This window comes from Cricetulus griseus (assembly GCF_003668045.3).
Source record: "Cricetulus griseus strain 17A/GY chromosome 1 unlocalized genomic scaffold, alternate assembly CriGri-PICRH-1.0 chr1_1, whole genome shotgun sequence".
Classification (NCBI taxonomy): domain Eukaryota; kingdom Metazoa; phylum Chordata; class Mammalia; order Rodentia; family Cricetidae; genus Cricetulus; species Cricetulus griseus.
In genome coordinates, this window is record NW_023276807.1 from 114,358,554 (window position 1) to 114,378,900 (window position 20,347).

Genomic DNA, 20,347 nt, shown 5'->3' on the forward strand with positions numbered 1-20,347 from the left:
GAGTATCGAAATATAGCTGTAGCACAAGAAAAAGATCTTAAAATAGCATTCATGAATATGATAGAAATCATTAAATGGGAAATGAACAAGACAGCTCAAGAACTGAATGTGGAAATTGAATTTATAAAGAAAACCCAAACTGAGGTAAATTTAGGAACTTGAACAGGAACCTCAGAAGGAAGCCTCATCAATAGAACATAAGAAATGGAAGGAAGAACCTCAGGCATTGAAAACACAATAGAAGAAATGGGCACCCCAGTCAAAGAAAATGTCAAATCTAAAAAGCCCCTGGTATAAAACATCTAGGAAATCCGGGACACTATAAAATCTAAGAATAGGAATAGAGAAAGGAGAAGAAATCCAGGTCAAAGGCACAGAAAATATTTTCAACAGAATCACAGAAGAAAATTTCTCTAACCTAAAGGAGATATTTATTAAGGTGCAAGAAACATACAGAACACTAAATAGACTGAATTAGAAAAGAAAGTCCTTTGGCACATAAAAAAAATGTAACAGTAAATGAAAAAACAAAGAAAGAATATTAAAAGCTACAAGGGAAAAGGACTAAGTAACATACGAAGGCAGAATTCACTGATTTATGAATGGAGACTCCAAAAGCCAGAAAGGCCTGGTCAGATATGCTACAGACCCTAAGAGATCGCAGATGCCAGCACAGAATACAATACCCAAAACTTTCACTCCTAATACACCAAGAAATTATTCCATGTTAAAAACCAAGTTTAAGCAAATGAATGGTCTCAATTCCCCAATAAAGACACAGAATAACAGAATGGATTTGAAAACAGGATCCATTCTTCTGCTGAATCCAGGAAACATACCTTAAACAAGGATAAACATCACCTCTGAAAAAAATAATGAAAAAGAAATTCCAAGCAAATAGACCTAAGAAACAAGCATGTGTAGCCATTTTAATTTTGAGAAAACAGACTTCAAACCAAAACTAATCAGAAGAGACAGGAAAGGACACTATATTCATCAAAGGAAAAATCCATGAGAGGGTACTACAATTTGTAACATCTAGTCACCAAACACAAGGGCATCCAAATTCATACTGCTTCAGCTTAAATCCCTCACACACTGATAATAGGAGACTTAAATACCTCACTCTGGCCAATATACAGGTCATTCAGACAAAACTAAACAGAGAAAAAGAGAGAAAAAACTAAACGGAGACAAGATCAAGAGCATTCAGGAGGGTATGGCCATGGCTTCATCCAGCAACTAACGTGAACAGATGCAGAGACCCACAGTCAATCATCAGGTGGAAACCAGGGACCTCTAAAGAAGAGGGTGACAAAGGATTGTAGAAGTCAGAGGGGCACCACGAGAACATGGCTCACAGAATTACCTAGGTAGGACTCATAGGGGATCAGAGACACTGAAGTATCAATCACTGAGCTTGAACTGCTCTGAGCTATGTCCACTGCATATATGTTATGGTTGTATAGTTTGATGGTTTTGGACTCCTAACAGTATGTGTGTATATGTGTGTGTGGGGGGGGGCAGGGGGAGGGTCTCTGATTCATTTTGCCTGCTCTTGGAACCATTTTCATCCTACTGGGTTGTGTCATCTAGTCTTGATATGAGGATTTGTGTCAATTATTATTGCAACTTGTTAGGTTGTTATCCCTTGGAGGACTGTTCTTTTATGAGGGGAAATAGAAGAGGAGTGGATCTGGGGGAGAGGGGAGGTTTGGGGAGCTCAGAGGAATGGAGGGGAAACTGCAGTTTGGATGTAAAATATGAAAGAATACATTTTTAAAAATTAATAAAAAATGAAACAGAGAAAAGTTGTTGCCAACTAATATTATGAACCAAATGGAACTAACAGATATTTACAGAACATTTTACTCAAACACAAAACACCTTCTTCCCAGCAGTTCATGGACCTTTCTCCAAAATTGATCACATACTTGGACAGAAAGGCAGTCTCAAAAGATACAATAAAATTGAAATAACACCCTATATCTTGTCTGACTACCACAAATTAAAGCTAGATATCAACAACAGAAAGCTTACAAACTCATCGAGACTAAACAATTCTCTATTGAAAGAAAATTTGGTGAAGACAAAAATTAAAGACCTGAGAGTTCTAGAATAAAAACAAGTAAACAAACCCAAAAGGAGTAGATGACAAGAAATAATCAAACTGAGGGTTGAAACCAATAAAAATAGAAACAACAGAAACAAACATACAAAGAATCTATGAAACAAAGAGTTGGTTCTTTGAGAAAAATCAGTAAGATCATTAAACCCTTATAACTAAAATGAAGCTAACAAAATTAGAAATCAATATAACAAATATAAATGAATATAACAACAGACAGTGAGTAAATCCAGACAATCATAAGGGCATGTTTAAAAATCCCAATCTCCACCAAATTGGAAAATCTAAAAGAAATGGATAATTTTTTCAATACATACCACTTAAGAAATAATAGAAGTATAATATTAGAATATTAGAATATAATAATAGAAGCAGTCATTAAATAAGCCCAGGATCAGATAGCTTAAGTGCAGACTTCTACAACACTTTCATAGAAGTGTTAATGCCAATACTCCTTAAATTATTCTACAAAATAGAAACAGAAGGAACACTGCCCAATTCTTTTTGAGGCCACAGTTACCCTGATACCCAAACCACATATAGTTCCAACAACAAAAAAAGACAATTATAGACCAATTTCTCTTATGAACAAGATACAAAAATACTCAATAAAATTATCTGCAAACCAAATCTAAGTACAAACCAAAAGGACCATCAACTATGATCAAGTAGGCTTCATCCTAGAGATGCAGGGATAGTTCAACACATATAAATCAATAAATGCAATCTATCATACAAACAGAGAGACAAAAATCACATCATGAATTCAGTAGATGCAGAAAAGGCCTTTGACAATCCAACACCCTTTCATGATAAAGTCAAGGTTGTCCACTCTCACCATACCTATTCAAAATAGTACTTCAAGTCTTATCTACAGCAATAAAAAACTGAAGGCCATCAAGAAGATACTAGAAAGATATCAGAATATCTTTATTTTAAAAATATCTTTATTTGCAGATAATGTAATACTATATGCATAAATGACCCTAAAAATTCCACAAGGGAAACTCCTACAGCTGAGAAACACTTTCAGCGAAGTAGCTGGGTACAAAATTAACTCACAAAAATCAGATCAGTAGCCCTCATATATACAAATGACTAATGGGCTGAGAAAGAAATCAGAGAAACAACACATTTTACAATAGCCTCAAAAAATATCTCAGGGTAATTCTAACCAAGCAAATAAAAACTATTATGATAAAAGCTTCAGGATACTGAAGAAAGAAATTAAGGATATCAGAAGACGGAGAGATTGGTAGGATTAGTATAGTCAAAATGACCATCCTACCAGAAGAAATTTACAGATTTAGTGCAATCCCTATCAAAATTCTAACACAATTCTTCACAAATCTTGAAAGGACAAGTTCACTTTTATATGGAAACACACACAAAGACCCACATACACACAGAGACACACACAAAACAAAACAAAAAATAAGACAGCTACAACAATCCTGAATAATAATAATAATACTTTAAAAAACCTGCAGGAGGTACCACTATCACTGATTTCAAGTTGTATTATAGATCTATAGTAATAACACAGCATGGTGTTGGCACAACAGACACACTTATCAACTGAATTAAACTGAAGACCCAGACATAAATCACACACACACATGAACTCCAGATGAAACGAGAAACACACACTGGAAAAATGACAGCATCTTCAACAAATGGTGCTGGTCAAAGTGGATGGGTATATGTAGAAAAATCCAAAATAGATCCCTACTTATCACCCTGCACAAAACTCAAGTCCAAATGGATCAAAGACCTCAACATAAAACCAGACAGAAGAGAAAGTGGGGAGTAGTCTTGAAATCATTAGCACAGGAAAAGACTTTCTGAACAGAATACCAATGGCACGGGCACTAAGATCACAAATAACAGGACATAATGAAACTGAGAAGCTTCTATGTGGTAAAGAACACCGTTATTCAGACAGAGCAGCTGCCTACAGAAAGAGTAATGATTTTCATCAACCATACAACATATAGAGGCCTAATATCCAAAATATATAAAGAACAAAAAGGAAAAACCAAAAAATTTAGATATCAAGAAAGCAAATAACTTAATTAAAAATGTCATACAAGTCTAAAGAGAGATTTTTTTTTTTTTTTTTTTACTTTTACTGATTCTTTGTGGATTTCACATCATGCATTCTGATCCCAATTATCTCCCCATCTCCTTCCATTTGCGTTCTGCCTTTGCAACCTTCCCCAATCAAAACCAAAATCAACCAAACAACCAACCAAGAATCATCATTATCATCATCACCATCATCATCTTGTTGTGGAAGCTGTAGCATGGCCCATTAAGACAGTTAACCCTTTAGTCCATTCATCTTGACTTACAAGTAAGTATTCATTGCCTCAAGTCACTGGTCTGGTTTGAGGCCATCGGGCTGTTTTTTTTTTTTTTTGTTTGTTTGTTTTCCCCATAGCTAGCTATCTATCTATCTATCTATCTATCTATCTATCTATCTATCTATCTATCTATCTATCTATCTATCTATCTAACTATCTAGGCTGTTGTCAAGACTATAGGTTGATTTCCATAAACTGACAGCAAGGTTCCATTGCTGAAGGCAACACCTACACAACTCACTGAACATGGATAGGTGAAGCTGGTGCCTATTTAGAGCCTTCACCCATACATGCTAACATCTTTGGTACAGAAAAGTACTCTTTCCATTACCAAAAGTAAAACATAAACACCAGCCCAGTCACAAATACTTTGATCTACAATGGTGTCCTGCCTACAACATATGCTACTGCAATAGTGGCACAAAGCTTTTGGGAGTAACCAACCAATAATTGATTTGACTTAAAGCCCGCTCCACGAGATGGGACCTATATCCAACACTGCTTGATGACCAAGAGCCTGAGACTAGATAGCCCAGGGACCTATGGGGAAAACTAAATACTACTTTCTTAAAAAAAAAAAAAAAAAAAAAAAGCATGTAGACATAAAATGACTCCTATTGACAGTCTATTGACAGTTCAGGGCCTTGCTCAGTCATTGCCATTAAGATTTCTCCTACAGCAGAAAGGAACAAATACAGAGACCCACACCCAGATATTATGTAGAGTTAGAGACCTTGGAACATTTAGCCTTAATGTATCCATCAAATGCTCTCATCAGGTTTTAGAGAACCCTGCAGAAGAGGAAGCAGAAAGAGCATAAGTGCCATAGGGGATGATGACACCAAGAAAACAAGTCCCTCTAATTTAACATGATTAAAGTTCGTATGAACTCACAGGACTGAAGCAGCATTCACAGAGTCTGCATGGGTCTGACCAGTTCCCTGGTGTATATATTATGGCTTCCAACTTATTTTTGTTGTTGTTGTTGGTTCCCCCCCTCCTCATACAGGGTTTCTCTGTGTAGCTTTGGAGCCTATCCTGGCACTCGCTCTGGAGACCAGGCTGTCCTCGAACTCACAGAGATCCGCCTGCCTCTGCCTCCCGAGTGCTGGGATTAAAGGTGTGTGCCACCAACGCCCGGCTCAATTTATTGTTTTTATGGGATTCTTGAGGGCAGAAACAAGTGGGTCTCTGATTCTTGTGCCTTCTCTTGGGCTCTTTTCCTTCTGTTTGTTTTGTCAAATTCAGTGTGGTTTTGTTTTATATGACATCTTACTACATTTTATTATTATCCCTTAGAAGCCTGTTTGTTTTCTATGAGAGACAGAAATGGAGTACATCTGGATGGGAGGGGAAGGAGGGAGGATCTGGGAGTAGAGGGAAGGAAAACTGTATGGATATATTATGTGCTGGTGGGGGGGAATCTCTTTTAAATAAAAGGAAAAAAGTATATTCCTGTTAAACAGAAACACCTTTTTTTCTATTTTTAGTCATTACCAAAATCATTACTGCCAATACTACCTTGATAACTTGCAATAAAGGCTCTACAGTTTTCAGAACCTATGCTAGCAAAGAGCTAAATTTAGTTTTTAAATATATCATCACAGACTCAAGTAACTTCCCCAAACTCAATAGGAAAACAAAACCTGTTTCCTGACTTCTAGCTATTTTTTTTTAAAAGAATTTTTATATAAACGTTGTCTGGAGAAGCTCTTAATCTACACCAGAAATGCCCTGACAGAGACAGTAAATCCAGTGCATAAATTCCTTGTACTCCTTTCTCAATATTTACAGGTCTTACACCAAGCAAAACAAATTTATATAAAAAATAAAATGAAAAGTAAATAAAAACTGAAATACATCTGACAAAACTTACTTAATTGGTTTGCTGAATTGGTCACTTAATATCTATGATTCTTTGAGTTGACATGCAAGCATGGTCTAATATACTCTCCAGGACACAGTGAGGAAAGTTGGACAATGATTAACAGAAAGGATAGTGACACTCAAATATCTCTAGCTTCAATAACACAGTAAAGCAAGGAAATAGGAGACAAAGCCTTTTAAAAGTCCATCTTGGCAGGATTGTCTTAGTTTGGGAGCTTCTGGCTGGCAGTGAAAGGAATGCCAACAGCAGATGGCCAGATCCAAGGCTTACGACAGAGAAACTTAGAAAACTTGTACAATACTAACACTAATGAGACTATTAAGCAGAAAAGAAGGAAGAGCTAGAGTAGGGATGCACATTGACATTGGCAGAGACTGGAGATGTCAGGAAAACCTCTCTTTTTGGCACTCAGCACCCACCTGGAGCAGCCATGCAAGACTATATTAAAAAGGCTTCTATGATCTACACTCTCAGCAAGCTCAGCAAAAGTGTCAGGACTATACACTGAAACCTGGCCAGCAGAACACTGACTACAGGGAAGAAAATGAATCAGAACCACACAGTAGTTACCAGTCATAGAGGGAGAAATTTAGATCTTCAGGTAAACACACTAAGGTTTCAAAGACCTAGACCCACATTGCAAAAGGCTGCTCAAGGGCAAAATCAGTATCCAATCTTATTCTTGAAGGTCTGCCCACAGGAGTGACCAGAATCTGACCATATTATTTAGAAAGGCCCAGTTACTGAACCAGCATCTATAACATGCTTTCCCAAAGTACAGTCTGGAAGTGAGAAGAGCACCTAAAAGGTCATTGGTAGGTATAACCAGAATCTGAGACTAAGAAGGTTCAGGGATATGGTAGGCATATGGGAACCCAGGAAGGAATGCTAATGGGCTCAACACTGGGCAAACAGACCAAACTGCATTCATAATATATATCCCATCCAGCTCTCTGCTCTTCACAGTCCCTTACTTTAATACCCATATTAATTTAGTAGGACAGATCTGTTCTGCCATCTTTCCAGCTCAATAAATACGATTGATTAACCCTTAATATGGTTGTCTGAATTAAAATGGCCTCCATAGACTCAGGAATCAGTTTTATAATTATTTATTTAGAAAATAAACATACCTAATCACATGATCATCTCAATAGATGCAGAAGTCTTTCCATAAAATCCAGCATCCTTCTATTAAAAAAAAAAAAAAAAGGCCCAAAGAGACTAGGAATAGAACTAACATAGTAAGACTTGTATATGGCAAGACTATAGCCAAACTTATAATAAATGGGGAAACATTCCAAGAAATTCCACTAAAATCAGGAACAAGACAAGGTTGTCCAGTTTTTCCACTTTTGTTCAAAATGTTGCCTAAAGTCTTAGAGTACTAACAGACGAAAATAAAAGAGATAGAAATAGGAAAGGAATAAGTTAAAATATCCTTATTTGCAGATTGTGTGACTCTCTACAAGAATCCTAAAGACTCCACCAGGAAACTCTTATACCTGAGAAGCACTTTTAAACAAAGTGGAAAAAATAAAATTAGCATATAAAAACCAATAGCCTTCATATATGCCAGTAAGAACATGCTAAGAAACCAGAAAGGACAGTCCATTTACAACCTTGGAATAAACCTGACCAAAGCAGTGAAACAGGACTCTAGACACTCAGGAATGATAAATGGGACATCATCATATTAAAAGAAACACTGTGTAAAAAGAGAGCCTCTGAATGGGAGAGCTTTGTAGGCCATCTACCTGACAGATAATTAATATTTAGAACATACAAATAACTCAAAAAAAAAAAAAAAACTAACCCGTGCTGGGCGGTGGTGGTGTATGCCTTTAATCCCAGCACTCAGGAGGCAGAGGCAGGCAGATCTCTGTGAGTTCAAGGCCAGCATGATCTATAGAGTTATAGGACAAACTCCAAAACCTGTCTTGAAAAACAAACAAAAAACCAAAAACAACAACCCCCCAAAAAAACTAACCAAAATAAGTCAAACTGACTAATTAATAAAAGGGCTAATTAAATAAACAGTTTTCAAAAGATGAAAATATAAATAGCCAATAAAAAGTTTTTTTTAAATGTTCAACCTTACTAGCCACCAGAAATAGAAGTCAAAACGACAGTGAGATCCCATCTTACTCATCAAAATGGCTAGTAACAGTAACAGGCTGGAAAAATGTCTCCACAGTCAAGAACACTTGCTGCTCTTTGAGAGGACCTGAGTTTGGTTCTTATCACTCTTGTCAGGAGGCTCACAACCACCTGTAACTCCATCTCCTCAATGCCTCTGGCCTTCGAGGGCATCTGTACTCACATGTAGACACACTCACAGATACACGTATACATAATTAAAAATAATGAAAATAAATCTCAAACAACAACAACAACAAACAAATTGTACTGGTTCAGTCTGTGTCAACTTGACACAAGCTAGAGTCATCAGAGAAGCAGGAACCTCAGTTGAGGAAATGCCTCCATGCTTTAAGGCCAGATCTCAATTAGTAATCAGTGGGGGAAGGCCCAACCCATGGTGGGTGGTACCATCCATGGACTGGTGATCCTAGGTTCTATAAGAAAGCAGGCTGACATCCTGAGTGAGGTAACCCCGTCACAAAAAGATAAACATTGTATGTACTCACCCATATATAGATTTTAGACATAGAGCAAAGGATTACCAGCCTACAATCCATACCACCAGAGAAACTAGGAAACAAGGAGTACCCTAAGAGAGACATACATGGTCCCCTGGAGAAGGGGAAAGGGACAAGATCTCCTGAGCTAACTGAGAGCATTCGGGGAGGGGAGAGGGAGTTAGAAGAAAGAGAAGGAGACAAGAGGAGGGGAGAGGAGGACATGAGGGAGCAGGAAGATTGAAACAGGGGAAGAATAAAGGAGAGCAATAAAAGAGATGCCATAACAGAAGGAGCCATTATAGGTTTAAAGAGAAATCTGGCACTAGGGAAATTTCCAGAGATCTACAAGGATGATACCAACTAACAATCTAAACAATAGTGGAGAGGCTACCTTAAATGCCCTTCTGTGATAATGAGATTGATGACTAACTTATATGCCATTCTAGAGCCTTCATCTAGTAGCTGATGGAAGCAGAAGCAGACACCGAAGCTAAACACTGAACTGAACTCCTGGAATCCAGTTGCAGAGAAGGAGAAATGATGAGCAAAGGGGTCAAGACCAGGCTAGAGAAACCTACAGAAACAGCTGACCTGAACAAAGGTCATGGACCCCAGACTGATAGCTGGGAAACCAGCATAGGATTGATCCAGACCCCTTAACGTGGATGTCAGTTTGGAGGTCTGGGCAATCTATGGGGCCTCTGGTAGTGGATAAGTATTTATCCCTGGTACACGAATAGACTTTGGGAGCCCGTTCCACATAGAGAGATACTCTCTCAGCCTAGACACATGAGGCAGGGCCCAGGCCCTGCTCCAAATGATGTGACAGACTTTGAAGATCCCCCATGGAATGCCTCACCCTCACTGGGGAGCAGAAAGAGGATAGGATGGGGAGTCAGTGAGGGGGGGTCAGGAGGGGAGGAGGAGAGGGAGAAGGAACTGGGATTGACATGTAAAACAAGCTTGTTTCTAATTTAAATTAAAAAAAAAAAAGAAAGAAAGTAGGCTGAGCATGAGAAGGGAGCCAGTAAACAGCCCATGGCCTCTGCATCAGCTCCGGCCTCTGGGATCCTGCCCTGTTTGGGTTCCTGTCCTAACTTCCTTCATTGATGAACAACAATGCTTAAGCATAAGCTAAATAAAACTTTTCCTCCCCAACTTGCTTTTTGGTTGTGGTGTTTCACCTTAGCAACAGAAACCCTAAGACACAAACAAGTAAAAACCAATAATGGTGTGGATATGGATAGAACACTGCTGGTGGGAATGCAAAAAAATCCAAATATTATGCAAATCAATATGGCTGTTTCTCAAAATAAAATTCACTCTACCTTATGACTCAGATAATTCTCAGATATTTAACAGAAAAAAAATATTTGTCAAAAAACAAAACCAAAAAACGTCAACATATCATAGAGATACTTGTAGACCAATAGTTACTGCAGCACTATCCACAACAGCTTGAGTCACAGAACCAACCTAGGTGTCCAATAACAGAGGAAGAAATAAAGTGTGAGATACACACACACACACACACACACACACACACACACACACACACACACACACACACACGGATTCTTTTCAGTCATAAAGAACAAAATTAGCTCATTTGCAGAAAAAAAAAGAAGGGTATCAGAGTTAATCATCTTGAGTAAATTCAGCCAGTTTCAGAAACACAAAATTGCATGTAGTTCCTAGAATTTATATAGATAAAATAATGTATGAAGTAAAACTGTCTAGGGGAACAAAGGGGACTAATAGGAGTAAGGAGAGAATGAGATGGAGGATAGGTGGTAGAGGGGTAGGAAATGTGTTGAACATACAATGTAAACTTGTATGAAAACTTTTAAAAAGTTAAAATAAAAATTGGAGTAGCAACTTTTTAGCTAATTTTTTTCATAGTTTAACTAAGTTTCTCAATTTGATTAGTTTGATTTGATATTTGCATAATTTTTAATTTAAATCTGATTTAAGAATAGGTCAGGATATGCAATTTATGAAAAAATAGATACATAAAATGAATTATATTACTGAGCTGAAAATATTCATTCTCTATTTGAAGCCACTGTGCCTTTCAAAAAATTATAATACATATCATGTAATGCAATATATAACAAAGAATGTCTAGATTATTTTTAAAATTGTTAAATTAAAAGTGATCATAAATTTATGTTTAATATATAGTTTTGCTAGAACAACTTTGTTAAACAGGGTAGGAGGTTGTAAAAAAAAAAAAAAGTTAGTTACCTTCAAATAAACTGAGGTCTCTTCGTAGCCGTGGTCCATAAAGCCCTTCTAAAATACTCTCAAAACCTGTGTTTTCAAAGAGAGAAAAGTGTATTAGCTCCTGGAAAAGCTTTAGTTTTTAATCATCAAAAACTGTAAATTCGATGTCAATCTGCAAATAATTTATCAAATTGAACTAGCTAGTATACTAATTATATAGTGACTGTCAAATTAAGATCGTAAGGTAATTAGAATACTCAAATGCATATATTAACCCAAGCTAAAGTACTGTCCAGTATAATCTAATACTTGAGAAAGAATACTGATGAGAAATGGGGAAAAGGGTAATAGTCATTCACTGTTGGCAGGATTGCAAAATTATGTAACCACTGAGGAAATCAGTGTGGAGAATTCTCAAAGTAGGAAAAGTAAACCATATGACCCAGGTATAATATTCTGTGGCATATTCCCAAAGAACCTGACATCATACTCCACACATACTTAGCTATGTTCATTGCTACTCTATTCACAACATCAAAGAAATGGAATCACCTAAATGTCCTACAGTAACAAATGGATAATGAAAATGTGGTATGGATACACTATGGAATACTTGTCATCTGTAAAGAAAAATTCAATCATGTATTTTGCAGGTAACTCAATCATGGAGCTAGAACATATCAAATGAGATGACTCAGACCAAGAAAGACAAATATTGCATGTTCTCTCTTATTTTTGGATCCTAGCTTAAATATTTAGATGTGAATGTATAGTCTGGGGAAACCATATCGCTGAAAGCAGGAAAGTAAAATGGGACCAGGTGCAAGGGGATGGGTGTGGGAAGAGCCACAAAAATGGACATAGTAGGAAACTATGCTATAAAGGGGGAAAGGGAAATATATGGAGGAGGGATTTTATCTGGGAAAGGTGATGGAAAGGGAAACACTGCTGGACAGAGAAGGAGGGATAAAGAATACCAAAGACATCAAGGAAAGATGAACATCAAAGATGACTGAAAAAGACACAAGGAAGGTATGTTTACCTACGAATATATATGTGTGTATGTGTATAAATATATAAATAAGTTAAATAAAGTTATATGCCCCTAGGAATGATAATGCTCCAGCAAGAGCCATAGACTAGCAAAAACCTTGGTTTTAAGCAGGGGAACCTTTTGAACTGCTGATCAGGGGAGTCCAACAGACTTCCAAGGCTTGTAGTTGCCTCCCAGAACTTTAAGATAAAGCACTATAGCTCAAGAAACCACATATTTCAGACAAAGGATTTTCTAGGAATTAAGCTGGAACTGATCTGAATGCCTTCTCCCTAAAGATCAACTCTTATAGTATCACAAGGTGCTATGCAAACTGCCAAGGGAGAGAACAGTCAGTCAGTAGTTCTACCCAGGTGTAAGGCCTACAAATCACAATACTGACTGGATCAGCAAGCTATCCACAATGGTGCAATAGTGGCACACCTTGGGGCAACCAACAGCTATCTACTGGACTTAAGCCAATTTAGCAGGAAGTGATTCATGTCTTGCCAACTTCCCATTGATGAAGGAGTCACAGATGGGAGGAGAACTTTCTACTGAGAGTTCCCTAAGCCAATATAAAAAGAAGCCAGGATGTCTAATAGTTAAAATGACAATGTTAATGCACTGGACAAACACAGAACCCTGGATTTAATATATTCCTTTCAAGTATTTTGAAAATATTTATATAAAAACAAATGCCAGTCAAGTTCAAAGGATTGGAATCAGATTGAACATTTCCTTTTACTAAATGCAGTGAAGTTTCTAACCAGTTTTAAAGAGAGAGAACTATTCTTAAGTGGTTGGAAATTGATAGGCTTCTTAATGTCCCATAGATCTAAAACAGGTATTCTAAAAGTCAGTAATTATTTTGACTAAGAAAATTTACACAAAGTTCTAGGTACAACTTTAAAGTAGTACCTAGAAATTTATAGATTTAAGGGTCTATGTTGCAAATGAATGTTAGTGTGCTAATCAAATTGCAACAAAACCTAAGAAATAGAGGACAGAAGATATAAAAGCAGAGCAGAAATTAGTGGATAAGAAAGGGAGCATAATAAAGTCTGGAGAGGTGGCTCTGCAGAGGGGACACATAGATATCCCTGGTAGAGGGGAACAGAATAGACTTTATGGATGGACTGGGTGTTGTAATCCAGACAAGCCTGCCAACCCACCTCCACCCCCACCCCCTCCCCGTCCTTGGGACCTGGCAAAGTGTGCCACCTCTGTACATGGCAAGCAGTACCCTGGCTCTGCCACAGGTGTGAAGGTCCTTTTAAGATAAACTCCACCCACCACCCACTCTGTCTCTCTTCCTGTATCTTTGTTTCTATCTCTTTCTGTGTCTCTCTTTCTCTCTACCCCCCACTTCCCTTCCCCCAGTAAAGCTTTCCAAGTAACCTCTGCCTAGCCTGTGTGTTTATCCCACCAGCTACCAAGGTCTCCCGTAAGACATATTATTACACTGGGAACAACGGGAAATGGAACAGGAGAATCAGGAAGGGAGAGGAGTCTGGTTGAGAATGGGGATTTGGAGAGAATGAGCTAGAGTTGACGGGAATTTGAGGGATGGTATAGAAACCTAGGGCATTGGAAACTAACTAAAATGTAGGAAGGCAATCCTAATAAAATCTCCAAATAATGAGAGAGACCAAGTCCCAACTGGCCATCTCTTGTCACCAAATGGGGCTTCCAGTACCAGGACTAGGTTAGATCCAACTGAGTTGTTGGCCAAAGGAGTCTCATGTAAATAACCAAACAATCCAGGTTGTGGCCAAGAGAATAGGTTTCTCTCCACAAACTGACAGCAAGGTCCCAATGCTGAAGACAACAGTCACAAACTCACTGAACATGGAAAGGTCAAGCTGGTCCCTACATAAAACCTTCACCCCTATGTTCTACTGTCTTTGGTATGGGAAGGAACTCTGCAGGCTACTAAAGGAGAAACATAAACAACAATCTAGCCATTGTTGATCTACAATCTGTCCAGCCTACAAAATATGCTAGGCTAATGGTCGTACACAGCTTGAAGGAATAACCAATGTCCAATTTGACTTAAGGACCACTCCATAAGATGGAAACCCAGACCTGACACTCTTTGGGTGACCTGGTACCATAGACTACATAGCCCAGAGACCCATGGTAAATCCAAATACTACTGTTAAAAAGAAAAGAAAAAAAAAAGAGAGATAAATTGACTTCTAATAATATTCTGTTATACTCACAGATTGGTGCCTTATTCAGCTATCATCAGAGAACCTACCTCCAGAATCAAATGGGAACAAATAAAAAGACCGACAGACAGACACTGAGGGAAGGGTCACCTTGGAACACACGTCTCCATCAACACCCCCCCCACACACACACACACACACACACACACACACACACACACACACACACACAGTTCAGGGAAGCCTGTGAAACAGAAGACAGAAAGACTGTAACAGGCAAAGGGGATGGGGGACACCAGGAGAACAAGATTTTCTAAACTAAGTTAAGGTCATATGAACTCACAGAGACAGAAGAAGCAAGCACACTGCTGAAATGGGTTTATGCCAGGTCCTCTGCATATACATTATAGCTTTCAGTTTAATATATTTATTTTTTAAAAAAGGAAGATAAAATATATCTACCATATGAAAAAATTACTTACTATGGTGATGGGGAATGTACTTCTTTGTATGTTTATCTTACTGATTATTGAATAAAATACTGTTTGGCCAATGAGACAGCAAGTTAGACAGGACTAGGAGTCAAAGAGGATTCTGGGAAATGTAGTAGAGAAGTGGTGATCCAGGCAGGAAGTGACATAGCAAGGAGACTCATATTTAAGCGAAGGAAACCGAAAGTGTCCCCTTTTTCTCCTCCGCTCTTCCTCCAGTGGAGCAATGTGATCTACAGGCAAGGAGGGATGCCAATAAGGTGTCCGATAAGATAAGTCTTATAAAATATATAGATTTATGACAATTAAGACTGAGCTAGCAGATGAGAATCCTAGTCATTGGCCAAGCAGCACTGTACCTAATACAAGTCTCTCTGTGTATTAATTTGGGCCCTAACTCAGGTGGGCAGCTGGCGGACAGCGCCGACGTGGTGGTAGGGCTTGTGTGGCTTTGGCAGAAAGATTTATAGTAACACTACGGCATCCAAAATATCTAGGCAAATAAACAAAAGTTATTAAAAAAATTGGGGAAGACCCAGGTTCAATAAGAAACCACACCTAGTAAAGATGGACAGCAACTTGGGCCTTCACTCACAAAGGTGTGAACACACAAACACAAAAAGTAGAATGCCAATGCAGATATTAAAAGTATATAGGGACAGTAAGATGGCTCAGTGGGTAAGGGAACTTGAAGCTAAGACTAATTACCTGAAGTTGATCCCCAGAACCAACATGGTGGAGAGAATTGACTCCCACAAGTTGTTTTCAGACCTCCACATGTGTGACATGGTACTCCCCTTCCAAAAAGAAAAGCATGTTTTTTTTTTAATTGGTTTACATATTCCTCCTTATTTGTTTCACATTGTTTTCATCTATGTTCCTCCGCATTCCCAATCCCAGATAGCACAATAATTTTTATAGTGCATAGTTATTTTCCTTTATTATGACACAGTAGTTGTATAAGTTTCCTCATGACATACTTGTATGTGAAGCATTGTACTTTCATCTCAAACTACCCAATCTTGCCCTTACATTCCCTATGCCTATGACCATTATCCACTAATAGCCTCCATTTTACTTTGTCTTACTAAAAAATCTAGATTTTCAATGAGACAAAGAGTTGGTTCTTTGAAAAATTCAACAAAATACACAAACCTTTATCCAAACTAACCAAAAGGCAGAGAGAGAATATCCAAATTAACAAAATCAGAAACGAAAAGGGAGACATAACAACAGACACTGAAGAAATCCAGAGAATCATCAGGTCATACTTCAAAAACCTGTACTCCACAAAATCAGAAAACTTTAATGAGATGAACAATTTTCTAGATAAGTACCACATGCCAAAATTAAATCAAGAACAGAAAAACAACTTAAATACATCCATAACCCCTAAGGAAATAGAAACAGTTATTAATAGTCTTCCAACCAACCAAAGCCCAGGCCCAGATGGATTCAGTGCAGGATTCTACCAGAAATTCAAAGAAGAGCTAAGCCCTTGCCCTAAAAACCTGTCTGAAGCTAAACTGAAGAGTTGGGTTACTGGATTAATTGGATTAGGAGCATTAGCAGTGTAGATTTCAGGACAGCCTAGTATTGACTCTGTCATGTGGTTATTAGTAATCATTCTTACGTAGATTTATAATGAAAAGAAGAAAGCTGGACAAAGAAAAATATAAAATGTACAGTGTGAGAAGAGGAACACAAAGAAGTGTAGGGGAATCCTGTTTAGAGGTAATGCTGACCATGCCCGCTTGGGGCTGGACACAGATGTCACTGACCATGCCACTTGGGTGTGGTCAGAGTGACTCGAGAAAGGTTTAAGAAGTTAGAGGCGTGCACTCGTGCCCCTGCTCTCACTCCTTGCTGCCTGGCTAATCAGACTTGGGTGAGTACTATTTCTTAATAAACTGTTATCAATCTAAATCTGACTTGATATTGTGTTCAGCAATAACTGGTGTCAGGACCCCATGCCACTTGGCCTTTTTCCTGATCGGAACACTTCCACAGGTCACCTGCCTGGACTGCCCCTGCGAGTCCCCTTCCCCTGATTGGTCCCCTTAGTTCCTTTGGTTCTGCCAAGAGTTCCCTTTTCTACAGGTCTTCAAACCCGATGTTCCCACAAGAATCAGGGAAGCCCCACTGCTGCTGCAGCCTCCGTTTCTGCCAGGTACCTTCTGCAGGTTTTTTCCCAACCCCCGCCCGCCCATCCTGCCACCACTGCCACTGCCCAGCAAAACTCATCCCTTTTTTAACTCGGGCCGGAAAGCATTCAGATATTTTTCAGGTACTACTCAGATCAACACAAACCATCTGCAGCTGAACAGAGTGCCACCACAACCGGCCACCTGTGCCACCTGCTGGTCAAACACAGTTACTGCGTCTGGAGTGGAAGCCAACAGGTAAAATCAATTATGGCAGACAAGAAAATTTGATGTTGTAAACAATTGGGAACATTCTTGCTTCTTACATGAATTCAATGTTAGAGGAGGTTTACGATTTGCCAGTTACATATCTATATATCGTGTTAGCAGTCAGTCTTATAATTCATGTGATATCTCTAACCAGAGGCCTGAGAAACAGGGAAAAGGACAACTTGGCAACTTGGATGCAGGATATAAAAGCCAGTCAGGAAAACTTGGTATCTATAAATGATCAGAGGCCCCAGTTAAAAGTAAGAACAAATAATAAAATTATTACCGGTAGGGTGGACACTGGGGCAGATGTGACTATTATAACCCAAAAGTCCTGGCCTCAGAGATGACCTCTAAGAGAGGTGAATATTCAATTTTTAGGGATTGGAACTTTATCTAGAGTATGCCAGAGTGTTAGGTGGGTTGTCTACATTGGACTGGAAGGACAGAGAGGAAGGTTAAAACCATATGTAGCAGACACAGCAATAAATCTCTGGGGTCATGATTTTTTACAGTAATGGAATACCCAGATTAACATTCCTCCAGTATAAGATGCAAATCATATACAACCTCTAGATGGTAGACAAAATGTAGTAAGGACTATAAAAAGATACCAACCATTCAAGCTGTACATAAACAAAGTACAAATGATAAACCTTCAGAGGAAACAAAAGCTCTACCCTTAAAGTGGCTTACTGATGAACCTATCTGGGTAGGACAATGGCCCATGGCATCTCAGAAGCTAGAGGCTCTAGAAAAGTTAGTGCAGGAACAGCTAGAGGCTGGGCATATAGAAGGATATACCAGCCCTTGGAATTCTCCTGTATTTGTTATAAAAAAGAAGTCAGGTAAGTGGAGAATGCTGACAGACCTAAGAGCCATCAATAAAATAATTCAGCCAATGGGCTCTCTACAGCCTGGAATGCCTTTGCCTTCCTTGATTCCTAAAGGATGGCCTATTATAGTCATTGATCTGAAAGATTGTTTTTTCACTATACCATTACAAGAAAATGATAGGGGAAAATTTTCGTTTACTGTACCGACTCCTAATAATTCACAGCCAGTTAAGAGATTTCAGTGGAAGGTTTTGCCACAAGGAATGTTAAATAGTCCTACCTTGTGCCAGCTATTTGTACAAAAACCTTTGGAGATAATTCATAAAAAATTTCCACAATCCATACTTTATCATTATATGGATGATATTTTATTGTCATTTTCTAAGCAGGAAACATTAGAATAGATGTTTGAAACAGTGAATGAAGTTCTACCTTATTGGGGATTACAGATTGCACCAGAAAAGATACAAAGTGGAGATTCTCTTAATTATTTAGGTTACAAGATAGACTTACAAAGAATCAGGCCTCAAAAAGTACAAATTAGAAGAGATCATTATCAAACTCTTAATAGTTTTCAGAAATTGCTAGGGGAAATTTCTCAACTACAGACAATAATTGGAGTGCAAGGACATGACATAAAGCATTTAAAAATGGCCCTTAACGGGGACAAGGACTTAAACAGTCCACGAATATTATCCACTGAAGTGGAAAAAGAATTACAATGGGTGGAAAGCAGAATACTGGACGCACATGTAGACCATGTGGACCCTAATTTAGACTGTATTCTGGTTATTTTACCATCCAGAGAATAACCTTCAGGGATTCTGATACAGAGGGAAGATATTATATAAGAATGGATATTACTGCCACATAAACAGAATAAAAAGCTAAAGACACACATAGAAAAGATTTCTGATTTAATTCTAAAGGGCAAATTAAGACTTTGTCAACTGACTGGAAAAGACCCAGCAGAAATTATAGTACCTTTAACTAATGAGGAAATTTCCTCTTTATGGAAGGACAATAAATACTGGCAGATAGCTTTTACTGACTTTTTGGGAACAATTAGCAACAATTATCCCAAAACTCACAGAATTAAATTATAGAAAAGACAATCTGGATCCTTCCACGTATTGTAAGAAAAACTCCTATTTCTGGAGTTCTTACCTTCTACACTGATGCCAACAAATCAGGTAAGGCAGGTTATAAATCAGGAGAGATAAGTAAAGTATTTCAAAGTCTGTATAACTCTGTACAGAATGCAGAATTATACGCAATTCTTATGGTACTTATGGATTTTACTGAGCCTCTCAATATAGTTACTGATTCTCAATATGCAGAGAGAGTCATTTTACACATCAAGACTGCAGAATTCATTCCTGACAATACAGAATTAACTTCATTGTTTATACTATTACAGGAAACAATCAGGAACAAAACCCATCCCATATATGTAACACATCGGATCCCATACAGGTCTGCCAGGCCCACTGGCGCAAGGCAATGATGAGATTGATCATTTATTAATAGGAAGTGTGCTAGAAGTCTCAGAATTTCATAAGAAACACCCCTGTTACTAGCAAAGGTTTAAAAAAAGGATTTCTCCATCACTTGGCAACAAGCCAAGCAGATAGTGAGTAAGTGTCCTACCTGCTCCTTCTATAATCAAGCTCGATTGCCAGCAGGCTGTAATCCTAAGGGCATTCGGAAAAATGAGGTTTGACAGATGGATGTCTTTCACTTTCCAGAATTTGGAAATTTAAAATATGTATATCATAATATAGACACATTTACAGTGTTTCAATGGGGTATTGCTCTTAGCTCTGAAAAGGCTGATTCTGTTATAACACACCTGTTAGAGGTGATGGATGTTATGGGTTTACCTGCACAAATAAAAACTGACAATGCTCCAGCATATGTCTCCACTACATTGTAACAGTTTTTTCAAATATTATAACATAAAGCATGAAACTGGTATACCACACAATCCCACAGAACAAGCAGTGGTAGAGAGATCTAATCGAACACTGAAAAAAAATGCTCCATAAACAGGCTGGAGGAACGAAAACCCCCAAACATAGGTTACATAATGCTTTAATAAACACTAAACTTTCTTAATGCTAATGAGAAAGGACAAACATCGGCAAAA

The 20,347-nt window shown here is 38.2% G+C and overlaps 1 protein-coding gene across 1 annotated transcript in view; it reads right to left on the bottom strand.

The window, feature by feature from the left end:
* Positions 1 to 20,347, bottom strand: part of Lcorl (ligand dependent nuclear receptor corepressor like) — a 134,377-nt gene that overhangs the window by 72,101 nt on the left and 41,929 nt on the right. The window contains 1 exon segment of the mRNA XM_027386978.2: positions 11,272 to 11,337. Coding sequence (XP_027242779.1) covers positions 11,272 to 11,337 — 66 coding nt within the window.